The sequence below is a fragment of the Ochlerotatus camptorhynchus genome, unplaced genomic scaffold, assembly GCF_037179485.1.
Source record: "Ochlerotatus camptorhynchus isolate MF236.1 unplaced genomic scaffold, CSIRO-AGI_Acam_v1.1 ptg000080l, whole genome shotgun sequence".
In the NCBI taxonomy this organism is placed as follows: domain Eukaryota; kingdom Metazoa; phylum Arthropoda; class Insecta; order Diptera; family Culicidae; genus Ochlerotatus; species Ochlerotatus camptorhynchus.
The window spans coordinates 2602976-2619651 of NW_027040570.1; the positions used below are offsets into that span (position 1 = coordinate 2602976).

The 16676-nt window shown below is 39.9% G+C and overlaps 1 protein-coding gene across 2 annotated transcripts in view; it reads right to left on the minus strand.

The window, feature by feature from the left end:
* Positions 1–16395, minus strand: part of LOC135697960 (uncharacterized) — a 29389-nt gene extending 12994 nt beyond the window's left edge. Inside the window, exons 1-8 of one of the 2 annotated variants that reach the window (XM_065217838.1) lie at positions 16348–16395; positions 16033–16258; positions 14943–15245; positions 4077–4175; positions 3921–4019; positions 3155–3358; positions 1263–3035; positions 1047–1145 (exon numbers count right to left, since the gene is read on the minus strand). In XM_065217838.1, the coding sequence (XP_065073910.1) occupies positions 1047–1145; positions 1263–3035; positions 3155–3358; positions 3921–4019; positions 4077–4175; positions 14943–15245; positions 16033–16258; positions 16348–16350 (2806 nt within the window). In that variant the 5' untranslated portion in view covers positions 16351–16395. The remainder of the gene's footprint in view (positions 1–1046; positions 1146–1262; positions 3036–3154; positions 3359–3920; positions 4020–4076; positions 4176–14942; positions 15246–16032; positions 16259–16347) is intronic. The other variant, XM_065217837.1, reaches the window with a different exon arrangement.
* Positions 16396–16676: the final 281 nt, after the last annotated feature.

Sequence of the window (16676 nt, forward strand, 5' to 3'; positions counted from 1 at the left end):
ACAAACATGCAAAGTACACCGTTGTACCAAACGGTGGAATCTAACGATTTTAAATAGGCTCATTTCTTGACTAGTCTATTGGTCCCAAGCAAATCGATTAACGTACCCCATTCTAGTCGAAATTCTAGTACTACACTATGTTTGTTTTGATTCGCTATGAAAGTTTGACAGATAAAATAAGGGGTTCGAGGATTTTCCTATGTTTCGAGGGGTGCATCGATTAGCTTGGGACCGAAGATAGTACCAGAGCTGAGCCAAAAAGTTGAGCACGTTATTTCGGGACCTTCTAGTCTTAGAGTTACCTCTATGCTACTAGTCTTAGAGTTACCTCTATGGTACAACCACAAACGAAGTGACAGACGGAGCGGCTCGAAAACTTTGGTGACTAACCTGCTATTGCAATTTTTCAGTGTACCACACGGCAACACCACTACTACTGGATTGTACCACATGGCAACACTACTATTAGATTGAACTAGCATTTTCACCAAATGTACTAGAATGTTTTGGTTCTATCTCATTCACTCTACTCAAAACTGAAATGCATAAAAAAATGACAAAATGATACGCACTCTTTGCACTCTGTTAAAGAATCATTGTACACAAAATCAACTTTGTTCAAATCAAAACAAAAAAACTAACCCATCTGATGGATGATGGCACAAGCTTCCAAGAAAATTCTATTACAGTGAACCACATTATTTTAATGGATTTCTTCGCCAGTTAGTCGTCTGTAACTTCGTTTGTGGTACAACGGTACTGCTTTGTATGTCTGTCGATGGTATAATACTGTAAAATGGTAAAACTATCATAACTCTGTCATTTATAACAGATTTTTTATCCATCCATCTAAAAAAACGCAAACTCCTCATGTTGTGATCAATTGTAAAGGATTTTAAACAAATCATGAAAATATTTTGAATTGAAATGGGATAGTTTTTGCCGTTGGGGATTTGAGAGTTAAAAAAACTGGAATTAATTGTTACTTCCCTTTCATTTATCAATACATTTTTTTCAATGCATGTGAATATGAACCACCCAATTACCTGGGGTATCCTTCAGCTTTTCACCTTTGTGCTTAATACCAAACGAGTAGGCAGGAGAATGATCCAGTTTTGATTTGTCTAGGTTGTACGTTCCAGGAGCTACAACAGAGAAACAATATTTTAGTCAACACACACACACTTTCATCTCAAAACCAAAGAACTCGTAATCAAAAGCGAACGGCATAGGAAAACTGTCACACATTGGTACATCATTACCTGGCACATCGTTCGCCTTCTCACGATTGACCTTGATACCGAACTGATACGCCGGTCCATGGTCCAGCTTGACCTTGTCGACTTCGTACGCCCCGGGAGCCGGTGTCACTTGAATCTTATCCTCATGTGGCCTCACTCCGAACGAGTAGGCAGGAGTACTATCCAGCTTCACCGCTTCCGTATTGTACGCTCCAGGAGCCGGAGTTAGCTGGATCTTGTCGATGTTGGGCCTAACTCCAAACGTGAAAGCTGGGTTATGAATCTTGGCTTTCTCGGGCGAATAACTTCCCGGTGCAGGAGTGACATCGATTTTATCGATATTGGGACGAACTCCAAATGTGAACGAAGGCATTGTGTCGGAATTTGCGGCTTCCGGGTTGTAGGCACCCGGACCCGGATAGGTGTTCTTCTTTTCCACATTTGATTTCACTCCGAAGCTGTACTGAGGAGAGTGATCGGGGTTGCATTTCTCCGGGGAATATGACCCGGGAGCTGGGGTGTTAAATGCCTTGGCTGTGTTGGTTTTCACTCCAAAGCTGTAAGCGAGAGTCTTGTCGACAATTTTATCGTTGTCGTAGCTTCCTGGGCCCGGGATGGTATTCTTCTGTTCGACATTGGTTTTGACTCCAAAACTGTAGGAAGGGGTAGATTTGTCAACCACTTTATCCGAATCGTAAGCCCCCGGACCGGGAACGTTATTGTGCTTCTCTAAATTGGTCTTCACGCCGAAACTGTATGAAGGAGTAGTCTTATCTATTACCTTGTCAGAGTCGTAGGCTCCCGGCCCAGGGATGGTATTTGGCTTATCGAGATTGGGCTTTACCCCGAAACTATAAGCCGGGGTGCTCTTATCCAGTGACTTATCTGCATCGTAAGCACCTGGCCCGGGTACCATGTTGGGTTTGGAAACATTTGTCTTCATTCCAAAGCTGTACGACGGAGTACCCTTGTCGGTTGCCTTATCCGAGTTGTAAGCTCCTGGACCGGGAACGTTATTCGGCCTTTCGAGATTTGTTTTGACACCAAAACTGTACGAGGGAGCTCCCTTGTCTGTTTTATCGGAATCGTACGCTCCCGGACCGGGAACCGTATTAGGTTTATCAACGTTAGTCCTAAGACCGAAACTGTATGCCGGCATACTCTTATCTACTACCTTATCCGAATCGTAGGCACCCGGCCCCGGAACTACGTTAGGCTTCTCAACGTTTGTCCTTAATCCGAAGCTATAAGCTGGTGTCTTATCTACTACCTTATCATTATCGTAGGCTCCCGGACCGGGGATATCGCTCTTCTTGTCAACGTTAGTCCTCGCTCCGAAGCTATAGGCCGGAGAGTTTTTGTCCATCATCTTATCGGCATCGTAGGCTCCCGGTCCGGGAATGGCACTTGGTTTCTCGAGATTGATTCGTGCTCCGAAGCTATAGGACGGAGTGCTATCTAATTTGGCTTTTTCGGGAGAATAAGCTCCTGGTGCGGGAACGCAGCTCACCTTGTCGATTGTCGGTCGAAGGCCGAAGCTATACTTCGGTGCCCCGTCCAGGTTGGCCTTTTCCGGTGCGTACGCTCCCGGGGCTGGATTGCTGTTCGGTTTGTCGGTTTTCGTTCGCTGACCAAAACTGTACGCGGGATGATGGTCTAGATTTACTTTCTCTACTGCGTAAGCCGTGGGGGCAGGCGTATTGCTAGGCTTGTCGTGATTGATACGCATGCCGAATGGATATGCGGGTGAGTGATCGAGTTTCTTGGCCTTCTCGGGCTCGTACTGACAGGGTGCTGCGGATGGAGGTGAGACAACGGTTTTAATGAAGAAGATGATATTCTACAGTGATTGTGATTCTAATTCTAATAGGAGTATGTGGCCAAGATCCGACATCAGCCGCACGGAAACTTACCAGGATTGTTGTTTGGCTTATCCAGATTGGGCCTAATTCCGAAACTGTAGGCCGGGGTGTTGTCGAGTTTGGCCTTTTCCGGTTCGTATGCTCCAGGAGCTGGTGTGTTGTTAGGTTTTTCAATGATTGTTTTCATTCCGAACGTATAAGCTGGTTTCCTATCTAGGGCTTGGCTGGCCTTTTCCGGCTCATAGGCACCGGGCGCTGAAATGGAACTTGATATTGTTAACGAACTGCGTGAACGGAAGCGGACGATGCGTCGCATAGTGCGCGGAGGGGGTCATGAGCGAAGATCGTTAAATGAGGTATTAGCATAGTGTGTACTGGGAAGCTTTCTTACGCACGTTCTAGCATTTGTGAGGTTATTCATATTAATGTAACTTTTTAGTAGGTATGTACAACTTTTAAGAGGTTGTTTATTTGATGTGGAATATAGTTTAGGTGAGCTAAAAAGCGTATCAAATTTTGAAGTAAAATATTATTAAGAGAAAGATGCTGGTCTTTCAAATTTAAATATTTTTTTAACTAAGCATCATCTTAAAAATAAAATAGTGTAATTCAGCTAACTTAATCTAACAAATAATTTCTCGAACAGTAAAAAATTGTAGATTTTATTGACCTTTATAGCTGACCAATCGACAAGACAATACAAAGATTTACTTTTAAAATGTAAACAACGTGACAACATCCTGTTACTCAGTTACGATTCTGAACTCGCCCCTCATAAATTCAACGCACTGTGCGTCGCTCAGGTAAATTAACCTACCCGGCGTTTCTTCGTGCTTTTCTGGGATCACTTTGAGGCCAAAGCTATACTTTGGTGATTTGTCTTGTAATACTTTCTCCGGGGAGTAGGTACCGGGTGCTGGAAAAATTGATTCATTACTCCCAAAGCAAAATACCATCGGCTGACTTACAGTACCTGGCGTTTCGCTACGAATCTTCACCTCCGGCCTGATTCCGAACGAAAAACTTGGAGAGCTATCTAATACTACTTTTTCGGGTTTGTAATCACAGGGAGCTAGAAGGCGAATCGGTTCAGATACTGAGATAACCTTACCAAAAACGTCTACAAATTACTACGATTCTACTACACATCAACCATGGTTAATAATTGTCGATCGTTATTCGAAAGCAGAGTTTTGTATTTATGATGAAAACGGTCTATGGAAAATGTGATGCACTCAAAGCGAAAAAAATAAGAGATACAGTCAAATGATTCATCATCAAACGCAAATAGATCTTCTTCTTTGACTAGTTTCACATACTTAGTACATGACATTCATTTGCTCATTGGTGACGGGTATGTTGTATATGAATATTGTCCGATATATTTAATAGTGAAGAACTGTTTATATGTCATGGGTGTTAACAGACATGTAGAAACTATTGGGCAGTTATATAAGTTTGCACTAAGGTCTGTATCCACAATAATTCGGACACATTAAAACTTAAGTAAAACACAAATCTCGTGTTATATTTCAATTGAAGTTATTTATTTCAGATTCATGGGATTTGATTTAAAAATTCACGAAGTCAAAACATAGTTATTCGGTATTTGCATAAAATTTTCGAACTTTGTGCTTAACTTCATCCATTAGGGTTTGCCGCCTTTGTTCAAAATTTCTTGGAAGTGTTTGATATCTTTGATTCCTTGTTTCTATACAGAAAGCTTCAGCCTAATCAGAGTCCAATATTTCTCGATTGGACGTAACTCCAGAGATGCCAAATTTACAGACATGTCTGTGAATTTACAGACTATTATTTTTTTCTTGGACATTTTTTTTTTGTTACGGACATTTACATACTTTTAAATTTTTTCACATATATTTAAAGTCTTTTGTAATCAAGGGAAAATTTTATAAGTTATTTGGTTACACTGTTTTATATTGTTAATCAAATTACACGTGCGATGCATTTTGCAACACGCATTAGAAATTCGCGCGTTTTCAAATCCACCACACGAACGAGCAGTCACTGTTATAGACCTGTCAATATGCTGCCATGTTGTATCCAAAACGTCAACTCACGTTGGCCGGTCTATAACTTGACTGTCTATAGTCACTGTCATTGAAAAACTGAATGAAACGGACAGTGTGTATCCATCCTAATCCATCTTTTCATTTGAGAACACCCACCCCATAGAGGTAACTATAAGACCAGAATGTTCCGAAAAAACGTGCTCAACTTTTTGGCTCAGCTGTGGTACTATCATAGAGCCCTGCGCTTCGGTCAGAGAGCGTATAGGGCGTCGTTGTGCCAATTTGGTCGTGGCACATTTCGAGTATGAGAGAGTAATTGCAGTTAGATCAAAAGTGCCTGAGAAAAATGCAAGTACTTTCGCAGATCACCCGAAGTTGCGATAGTGGAAGTATAATCACAGAAAAGCAGACATAACACTCTTAAAACGTTCATCAAAATCTTTAACGGTCAGTTTAAATGTTTCTTAGTTGGTAGTACTGCCATTTGTGGTGCACATAATCAATTCCCTAGCGTTTGACGTTTACACACTACAACCATCTGTTGAGTGTACTGCCCATCATAGTGTATACGACAGATGGCGGTAGGGTTTACAGTGATAAATGTTCAATGTGTTGTGTCTGCTTGTCTGTGATATAACATTGAGGTAACGTTAGGATAAACTCAAAACATTGAGAAATATTACGCATCACTTTCAGAAATACTTCACTTCGCAACCGATGAACCATTCTGACGGCCATATGAGTACCCAAGTAACCATATAGTCGCAATATAGCTTGTACATTCTTACTTTGCTTGAGTATGGTTAGTTGGGGAATCTGATGAAACTGTCACTTCTTGAAACTGATCCCTTTCGTATTTCTTTCATTCTCCGTTCGCAAACGGAGCGCTCGATGGACCAGTGACTTTGGACGTGAGCCTCGTCCCAGATCACCATGGCAATTCAATAACATATGGTGGACATCAAACCGACCAAAAAAGGAGGAATCATATTAGAACAAACCAACCAAGGACGGTCTACGGAAGGAAATTGCCGGTGAAGCACGGAATGAAATACGAAGCGTTAGAGAAAAAGTCCAAGGGATTCCAAAAGAAGCAAATAACGACGGCGGAAGAGCAGAATATGGTGAGAGCTTTCCATTTATTTAAAAAATAAATAAATATCAAAATTACACTAAATACATGCCAGGGTTGAAGAGAATATTTTCGAACCTGGAAGTGTGTATGTATCACCAATATCCATTTGATAACGGTGATGCATACATGCGGGGCTTATTGTGAGTGAAAGTAACCTCGGAATGGGCGTGACTCTCCAGACATTCTGAAATGGGTTGCTGGATCTGCAATAGAGCTATCACCTTCTAACTCCCGGACTAAAGCTGTCTACAATGACCATAGATGCGACATTGTACAGAGAGTTCTTCCATAATAACACTGCCGGCCAGTGGGGGTTAGAGGGAATACACACACACACACACACACACACACACACACACACAGCTGTGGTACTATCATAGAGGTAACTCTAAGACAAGTAGGTCCCGAAGAAACGTGCTCAACTTTTTGGCTCACCTCTGGTACTATCTTCGGTCCCAAGCTTGTCGAATCACCCCTCGAAACATAGGAAAAACCAATAACCCCTTATTTTATCTGTCAAACTTTCATAGCGAATCAAAACAAACATTGCGTAGTAGTAGAATTTCGACTAGAATAGGGTACGTTAATCGTTTGCTTGGGACCAATAGGCTACTAAAGTGGTGAGCCAATTTAAAATCGTTAGTTATTGATTGTTGGTACTATCTTCGGTCCCAAGCTAATCAATGCACCCCTCGAAACATAGGAAAATCCACGAACCACTCATTTTATCTGTCAAACGAATCATAGCGAATCAAAACAAACATAGTGAAGTACTAGAATTTCGAATAGAATGGGGTACGCTTATTGATGTACTGGGGACCAATAGGCTAGTCAAGTAGTGAGCCAATTTAAAGTCGTTAGCTTCCACCGGTTGGTTATACTGTCATGAAGTGACCGTCATCTCTCGTCTTCACTTTATTTTTGCAAAATGTTGCCGCGCACTTTATTTTTATTCAGTTCCGGTCGAACGTTCAAATTTTCTCAACAGCATTGCGGCACTGTATGAAAGTCATTTGAAGCCACTCGAAGAAACATGGTTGCCAGTGACATTGTCAAAAGATCCCTCCAGAACCGTGCTGCTGTTTTGACAGTAATTTTCTTTGCGCGTCTCTATCAACGGCTCTGTCGTACTTGGCTTCGTTGTACAGTACTCTCCATTTCTCGATGATCTTTATTTCGATATTACTTCCTATCTGAATCGTTTCAGCAACCCTGATCTTGATTCATCAACACTTTTTGAGCACGAAGTGTTTAGAATCGTATTAATAACCGTATAAATTGATCTTTTGACTGTCGATTTCTCCATATTTAGGTGGTGGAAAGTTGAATCTTTCACCAAGATGTGCTGGTTCCCCCGCTGCTGGCGTCTAAAAGGACCAGTACTAAGGAACTAACGGATTTTCACACTACATGGCATATAAGATCAACTCAAATTTAAGTTTAAATTACTCAAACTCTAGAAAACGTAGTTTACTTGTAGACTGAGTTAAATTTTCCGAGCCTCATGAATCTTCTCGAATATGACAAAAATCGACGAAAAAATTACTCATTATAGATGTATACTTAAAAATATTACATCACATATCCAATGTAAAATATTAATTACAATATCACATAACTTTCATAGGATGTCATAATTGGGAATTGCACCACAAAATCACATGAACATTATGTGTCAAATGAAATTTAAGTGATTTATCACATAGAACTCATCATGACATAAATGTTATGTGAAATTAAGATAGATATCATTGGTTGTGATAATGGAAAAAATATTATGTTTATTCCCAATGGAAACTACATGTAAACTTCTTTCCGTGTAACAATATCATATGTACATCAAGATGTTGCTCATATTTGAAAATAAATTCCTGTAAAAGCTCGGAAAGTTTTACTCGGTCTATGAGTTAACTACGTTTTCAAGAATATAAGTGAACTAATCTCAACTTTGAGTCGACCTCATTTGTCGTGCAATCATAATTTATCCTTTTATTGATAACTTTTAACGTATATGAAGTAAATGGATGCATTCCCAACTCCAATTAGGTTCAATTCGTTAAAAGCAGGTCTTTTTTGCTCAAACACGACTTTTACTGACATTTCAAATTCCGAATCTATTTCATGACCCCCGTCACACGCAATATTTCTGCTTATTTTATGCAGCCCAATAACAGACATTTCTGAAATTCACAGACATTTGTGACAGACGTCGAGCCTGTGATTTTCTTTGTGACTTTTGATGAAGAGTAGCCTTCGTTTTTGCAGGCATTCTTTCTGGAAAATCTCCTTGTTGATTGTGCCTGTAGTGACGAAAGATTTACTCACACGTGCACATTGCTTGCCAAATATGGTATTTTTTGGGAAACTTCGATGCCTTCTTTGTCCTTAAATACTCAGCAGTAGCATTTTTGGCCATAGCAGAATAGAAAGCCAGCCCTGGAAGCTGCTTGGAATCCTCCAGGACATAAGCTTCATCGTCCATAACAACGCAGTTGTCAAATATTCGCACCACAAACGTCGAGATCGTGATTTTGCTGTCAAATTCTGTTTGTCGTTGTGATTTGAAACTGTTTTTCCTTTATACGACTTCCGCCCCAAACGCTGTTTTGAATTTTGGACAAAATCAGGTGACATTCCTATTTTACGAGCCACCATTCAATATCCTCTTCACCTTTCGCTCCATGACAAGATCAGCACGTTCAATGTTTTTATCACTTCTCTGTTTCCTCTCGACCGTCAAACGTTCCGAAAATCGCCGAAAATGAAAGTTCCCGTATTGACCTAAGAGAAGAGGTGACAATACGGGGGCGAAAATGAACCACTTTTCTGTCAAACGTGAACCAGCTACTGATTGGCCGATTTCATGTGCGTAAGATAGAGATAGAGATAGATAAAGATAGAGATAGAGATAGAAATAAAAGAGGAAGAAGCCAATTGTCACCTCTTCCTCTTAGGTATTGACAAGTCAGGATTTGCATTACGTCCGTACAAAATTTGCTCGGGCACGTGTTTTTCTTTCGTCGCCATCTTGAACACTAAACATGGAATGTAAACACCAATCATATAGCGAATTCGTTTATTATCGGGGTTAACACCAGTTCCAACCCCGATAATAAACGAATTCGCTATTAGAAAACAAGCAGACCCAATCTTGATACCCGATCCAGGTTGGAACTGAATAATAAACGAATTCGCTAATAGTCTTTTTCATCAATGACTCCCAGCCAGCGTTGCCAGAATGTTTTAAAGCTTATCAGTATCAAAGGTTTTAAAAGATCGCTATTTATCGTTATTTACTATTTTAATTAATTTTATGTTTTTGCCGCTTTTGAAAGCGAAAATTTTAACTTTTGGACTATGTTCGGAAAATTCCAGAAGAACACTCCGGGGAATGTTTGAATTAGCTTCTGGAGGAAGCTGAAAACACCATCCAGCGAAAGAAGAAAGAAGCTCTCCTGGAGGAATTTTGAGGAAAGTTCTGAGAGAAGTCGGAAAAACATCTGCGGAATTTCTAAGACATAAATTGAGAAACTTCTGGCGAAAATTTAAAGAAACTTTTAGAAAAAAAAAATCGGATTTCACATTCAAAAGAAGGCAGAAAAGTTCGGAAATCGGAAGGAAATTCCAGAAGGAGCCATTTCTAGCGAAGCCAGAAGAAGCTCGGAAAAACCTTCCAATAGAAGGCAAACAAAAAAAAAACAACTGGACAAAATTCCAGAACTAGACGAAAGAAATTTTATTGAACTTCCTGAAGAAAACGGAAGAAACTTCCTAAGGCAGATTGAAAAAAAGATCTGGAGAAACTCGGAAACCAGAGCGCTTACGGAACAGTCGAAAGAAACAAGAACATAATTCCGGAAGAAAGAGCTCTTGGGGGATGGTCTAATGATCCAGAAAATTTTCCAAATAATCATAAAACATCCCTGAAGACTCCGCAATGCCCCTGATGTTTTTGGAACATTCCTGAAATTTACTTAGGAATATTCCATATTTCCTCGGAATTCCTTAAAAGTTCTTAAAATTTTCCTTAAGTGAATAGGGCTGATTAAGTTAAAAGGAAGATTGCGAAATTTCTCAAGCGCACAATTTTCTTGAATTTATTGTTACACCAGCATTTAAGTTCTCTGATCTTCCCGTTTTCTAATTTTTAAAAGTTATCGACACTGCCATTAATAAGCACGGAACTTCCCATAAAATGTTCTCACAAAGTGCCAAATAACGTTTCTTAAATTTGCAGCCCTTCGGAACATTGCTGAAGTTTTCGGAAATTGCCTGAGTTTCTTGGAACTCCCTTAAAGTACAGCGATTGCCTTGAAATTTATTGACCTGTTCTGATGTTCTCGGAGCTTCCTAAAGTTCTCTCAGGTCTCCTGAAACTAATGGAATCTCCTGAAAACCATTAAATTTTTCCAGAAGTTCTTTGGACTTGTGAAGTATCCAAAATATTTATGATGTTTCCTTAAGTTCACTGGAGTTTGCTGGACTTTCCTAAAATTTCCGGGTTTTAGAATTTTAACAGAAGTTATTGAAACATGCTTTAATTTATCGAAACTTACTCACAAGTCTGGACTTTTCTGAAGTTTTAGAACTACTTAAAAGTTCCTGCAGCTAGTGTGGATCCGCAATCAAAATCTGGAAGCATCCCTGAAGTTCCGGGAAAGTTGAAAAATAAAAACTAACGGGAGAAGATGGAAGAAACATTTGAGCAAATGGTGAAGCTTCCAAGGGAAGTCGAAATAAGTTTTCGAGAGGAATCGAAAAATAATTTACGATATAAGGTGGAAAAAAATTCCAGGGGAACGTTGGAAGAAAATTCAGGAAGTTGATAATGTTTAAAAAGTATTTTCTGATTCCTCCGGAATTACCAGAAAGAGCCATCGATTGTTTATCGATTCATGGGTAGCCTAAAACGGTGAGTACATTGAAACATTAATCTAAAGAGTATCCATAAGACATTTTTAAAGATGATTTTTTTAAAGAATTTGAAAGGCTCAAACAATTTAAGATATTCAAAAAGTCTCTCACAATAATTTTCTCGGAAATTTGAGCGCGGGCAGGCAATAATCATTTTGATTATTTAAAAAAATCGGTATAAATCGGTATAAAACCTCAAAAATCGGTATTCTGAGGAACCTTATCTGTATATTGGCAAAATACCAATATACAGATAAGGTTCAGAAATCGGTATAAATACATATAAATCGGTATATCTGGCAACGCTGCTCCCAGCTATACCTCGGGGAAATTTTCTCTCCTACGTGCAATATATATTTCAAAAGTGACAGTGATTTTAAGGTGTCCGGATTAATGTGGATACAGACCCTATAATGCCTATAATTGAATATCAGTCCCATATGGAAAGAGAACACGCAAACCAAAAATCTATTACAATGAATGTTAGTTTCAGTTCCTATCATCCTCTGTTCATGAACATCGCAACGAATGTTAGGAATTGACCATGCAGGCGATGTAATGGTTTTTTGTCTTTTTTTATTTCGTGTTCCATCTACGCTTTCGACTATACCAGTAAGCTTGTAGAACGACGGACATTGTAGAACATTGTAGAACGACGCACACACTTGTCTCGAATCTCTCCAGCAGAAAAAGCATACGAAGTCGAGCATGCGAGAAAATGAGCGCTTCATGTTTGCTTTTAGGCTGCCCGTTATTCAGAAGCATGGAGAGAGCAGTGGAGAAAGCATAGGTCTGATAGTCGCAACGTCCGTGGTTCGAGTCCAGTCGGCAACCTTTTTTCTATTTTTTTTTTCGACATAATTAATTTCACTCACTAATACACTCCACATTTTTCGGTCTCCAATTTTCTTACATCGGACCGCAGCACAGTGGCACGAATATGAATAAAGACGGTCAAAAATATTTTCTACCCTTTTTCGACGTTTTAGAGACTGGGTGTTCTGGGAGAAGTTGCTCAAAATTATAACTTGCATCTTTTGAAATACACACCTGAATAATTTTTAAGCTAGTATTACACATCCAAATTCTAACTTTTTCCAGTTACGAGATAATGGTTCCATGTCTTGGACAAAGTTGCAGAGCAGTTAATTTCATGAACATTTGCTAAAGACACCAAATTTCTACATCATAACTCTGTAGAGCTATAATAGGTTTTCTTTTATGACTACCTTAATATTGGTTTTTTAAGTTAATTAGTGCTTTTTTCAAATTTGATCAATTTATCATGTTCTAAGAAATTGTTGGCATCATTAAAATATACAACTTTGCTGAATACACCAATGCTTTTCATTGACATCCATGTGATATACAGCCCATCAAGCGTTTTTGTGACGTCATATTCAACGGCTCGAAAAGAGGGTGGGCGGGCCCTGACGGGGTCTAAAACTGGTTGTATTTTGAAGATTACCTTATAAAATAGTACTTCTGAAAATTTCAGCGTTGGGTACTGAGGGGTACCTAGCCAAATCTCGATTCGAAAATGTCAATATTATATACAGTCCATCAGACGGTTTTGTGACGCCATATTGAACGGCCCGAAAAGATGGCAGGTGGCCCCTGGCAGGGTTTAAAACCGATTGAATTTCGAAGATTACATTATAAAATAGTGCTCCTTAAAAATTCAGCGTTGGGAGCTATGAATCAATGATTTTAACCTACACATGTTTGAACTTGCAAATTATTTAAATTATTAAGCTTAATCTGGAGATGTATTTAATGGGTTTGTTCTTAATGTGTTTGTTCTTCAGTGTACCTCCATTGATATGTACATTCATTGCAATATTGATACTCATATGTTGATAGTTGCAAATATTATGATGCAAGCTAATAATATTGGTATATTCTTTGCCCTTTATTATACACAATATGGACTTAAATATCGGTTTAACTTTCAAGAAAACTAGAATAAATGATAAAATTCTGACTATTGTTCTAAAGGGTTCCAACTTTGGACCTACCCACCCCACCCTCTTTTCAGAACATGGAACGTGACTTCACAACAGATGTTTGAAACTTCCGCGTGCACATCGCTGAACGCTGCTGCAGATGACTATTTTGCGCTTGACGTTTTGGCGATAGCAAAGAGCGATAGAGTTTATTTAATTATCTAGGTGTGATTTTTTTCACGAACAACTTGTATTGAAGTTGTGGTTCAAAATGAATTCATTCAATCTTTGTCGGATGGAATTGTTCAAAGTGTGGGCGGAGCAGATTCATGGAAATCGTCATGTCAAATATTATCGAAGATAGTCAGATAAGGAGTAATTAAAACATATTTTTTTCAATATTGGCATACTCAAAATATCAAAGTTCAGAATATGCAGTTGATGAACAAACCCATTGATTACATTTCAAGATAATGCATTTTTTATATAGTTGTAAATTTTATCATGAGTAAGTAGCACACTCGTAGCACACATTGGTTTATAACTTGTACTAAATATATATAAACGAGATTTGACTAGGTACCCCTCGGTACCCAAAGCTCAAATTTTTTGGAGTACTATTTTATAAGGTGATCTTCCAAATACAATCAGTTTTCGACTACATCAGGGCCCGCCTACCCTATTTTCGAGCCATTGAATATGACGTCACAAAAACGCATGATGGGGTACATATAACATTGACTATTTCGACTCGAGATTTGACTAGATACACCTGGAAACCCAGCACTGAACTTTTCAGGAGTACTATTTTATAATGTAATCTTCGAAATTCAATCGGTTTTAAACCCTGCCAGGGGCCGCCTACCATCTTTTCGGGCCGTTCAATATGGTGTCACAAAACCGTTCGATGGGCTGTATATAATATTGACATTTTCGAATCGAGGTTATTTGGCTAGGTACCCCTCAGTACCCAACGCTGAAATTTTCAGAAGTACTATTTTATAAGGTAGTCTTCAAAATACAACCAGTTTTAGACCCCGCCAGGGTTGGACGCTAGTACAATGTGTTCCTATAGTGGCTTATGGAGTCTCCATAAGACACTATAGGAACACATTGCACCAACGTACCTCCAATATAGGCGCGTTTACCCAAGTGTAGAATTGTGTACTAAGTTACACATCTCGGTTATTTGCAAATTTGGCATCTCCAATTTCATCGCGCAACAAATTCAAAATCATTTGACTGTATCTCGAAAACGCTACAAAAACAACTCAAACGCACTACGTATTGCTATGGCTACTAACTATGCTACAAAAACAAAAACAAATCTGGGAAGCATTGCAAAAACAAACAAACAATCCCAGGCAGTGGGACACAGAAAAACACACGACATCACCTGTTGCTTGATTCAAGTAAATTTCAATGTGAATGTGCTGTGTGACACAAACACAGGTTGAGGGAGAGACACAGTAAAGGGGACAAAGTGATCATTAAATAAATCCAGCTATCCAGTTCTCAATAAACGGGAACAAATTTGCATGAGAATTAAACCAGATTCATTTAAATTAGCTTCCAAGCTCAGTGGGAGGGGGGACAAGCTACAGCGAGATGACACTGTTTAATAGTGACCCTCTCTCTCCATTAATAACCCGCTTTGGAGGATCACCGCCAAATGAGTCGAATCGAGCGTTCTTCGTCAAATGTGTGTGATTATTTATAAGTATTTATGTGCTGAAAATGGTTATCTTAGTTGCATGATATGGTGACAATGAATGCGACTAGTCAAAACGAAAGCGACATTTCGCAAATACCTGGAGTTTCGCTGGTTGATTTCGGGGGCTTCTTGACGCCGAAGGTGTACCGCGGTGCCGATTTTACCAGCATTTTGTCCGACTTTTCCACGTTGTACTCTCCGGGTGCCGGAGTGAGGTACTTGGGAATTTCCTTGGGTCGACTCTGCAGACAGTAGGCCGGAGGGGTGTCTTTGCCTTTGCATCCCAGCCCGGTGATGTTGTACAGTGGGCCCGGGCTGAAGGACTCCGTTCGGGGTCTGTGGCGTTGACCGAAGCTGTATGCGGGTGCGGCCGCCCGCTTCGAATCGACAACTCGCGTACCTAAAATGGAACACAAGATTATCGGTTTTGGTGTGTATAAGATGAAGTCATTTGCATTCGTGTCTAGCTGCTGTTAGTCGCTTATTCCGAGCAGCGGGTGTTGTTGTTCAGTGGCACGTTAGGGACGTGGGTGTCCCCTCAGCTGGGTACGGCGATGCATTAGATTCAGCGGACATAAATATTTATTAATCCCTACTGTAACAGGAAATAATCGCTTGTCTGTTGGAAAAGCATCGTGGACGTGTCAACACCATTTACGGTATTGAACGTTTATTTGGAGCGTGTTTTTGTTGGATGAGTGATTGAGTTGTCTGTTTTATTTGTCACTTTAAATGTAATCTAGCCATAAACTATTGATTACATTTGATGACAAATATCTGAGCACTTTCCCGATATCTTCCTAAGTCATTGATTCCCATGAATGAAACATACTTTGCCTAAATAAAAACACTCACGTTCCATGCAACCACAGGTGGGAGTCAACCCACTTACCGTTCGCCATTTGTTTTCATTATTATTAAAACCTACTTAAGCCAATCGTCTGCTCTTGAAAATTCGCTAATGTTCGTCATTTGAATACATTATTTCCCCCTATTTATGGAGTCTGTTTGTCTCGAACAAGATTCTTCTTCCCCCACCTGCGCACCTCATTTAAGAATTTACCTTACAAGGAGTTACACACCGCCGCTGGGTACACTTCCGACCCACGCAATCTGACTTCCATTCCAAGTCTTGTGTTTATATCATTATTTAAAGTCTCCACCCCTCCCCGCTCTGTATGACTCACCTAGCAGCTGTGGTAGCAGATACTGCGGTCCTGGGCCACGATGTTCCGCCGCAATGGGGCCACGCCGCTTGGTCGGCGTCCAGGGTCGCTGTTCGAATCCACCCATCACGCGGTACGATTCTTTGTACTTCTTCTGGACGACGCTGGTGCTCTTGCCCTTACGGCTCACCGAGGTGATCGTCGATGACGTCAAGCGGCCGCTCTTGGTTGCGCTGGTTAGGACGGTCTGCGGATTCCGATTATGAAAGAATAACAAATTGGGTGATTGTTAGTTTACAGTGGTGGCTAACAACTTTAATTCGCTAACGCATTTACCATTCTGGAACTGATAATTTAAAATCGAAAATAAGGAACTGAAAACGAGAAAAGAATACAAATTAAAACGTCAACTGTTGAGCTCTCTGTTGCCAACGACAGTGTTTTGTGATAATGACGATGTTTTAGCATGACGGTAGATTAGCAACGTGCCGATCGGTGAAGTGGGTGGCTTTGATGGGTCATTTAAGTTTAGATTGGTTTTTAGTTCGATTTGTTTTTGCATGCATACAAGCAACTCTCCCTCACACGATAGTGAAGTGATAATTGCGTTGAGATTCCAAGGCAAGTTTAATGAAAATTTACGAGAAAAGTGATGAAATTTCAGG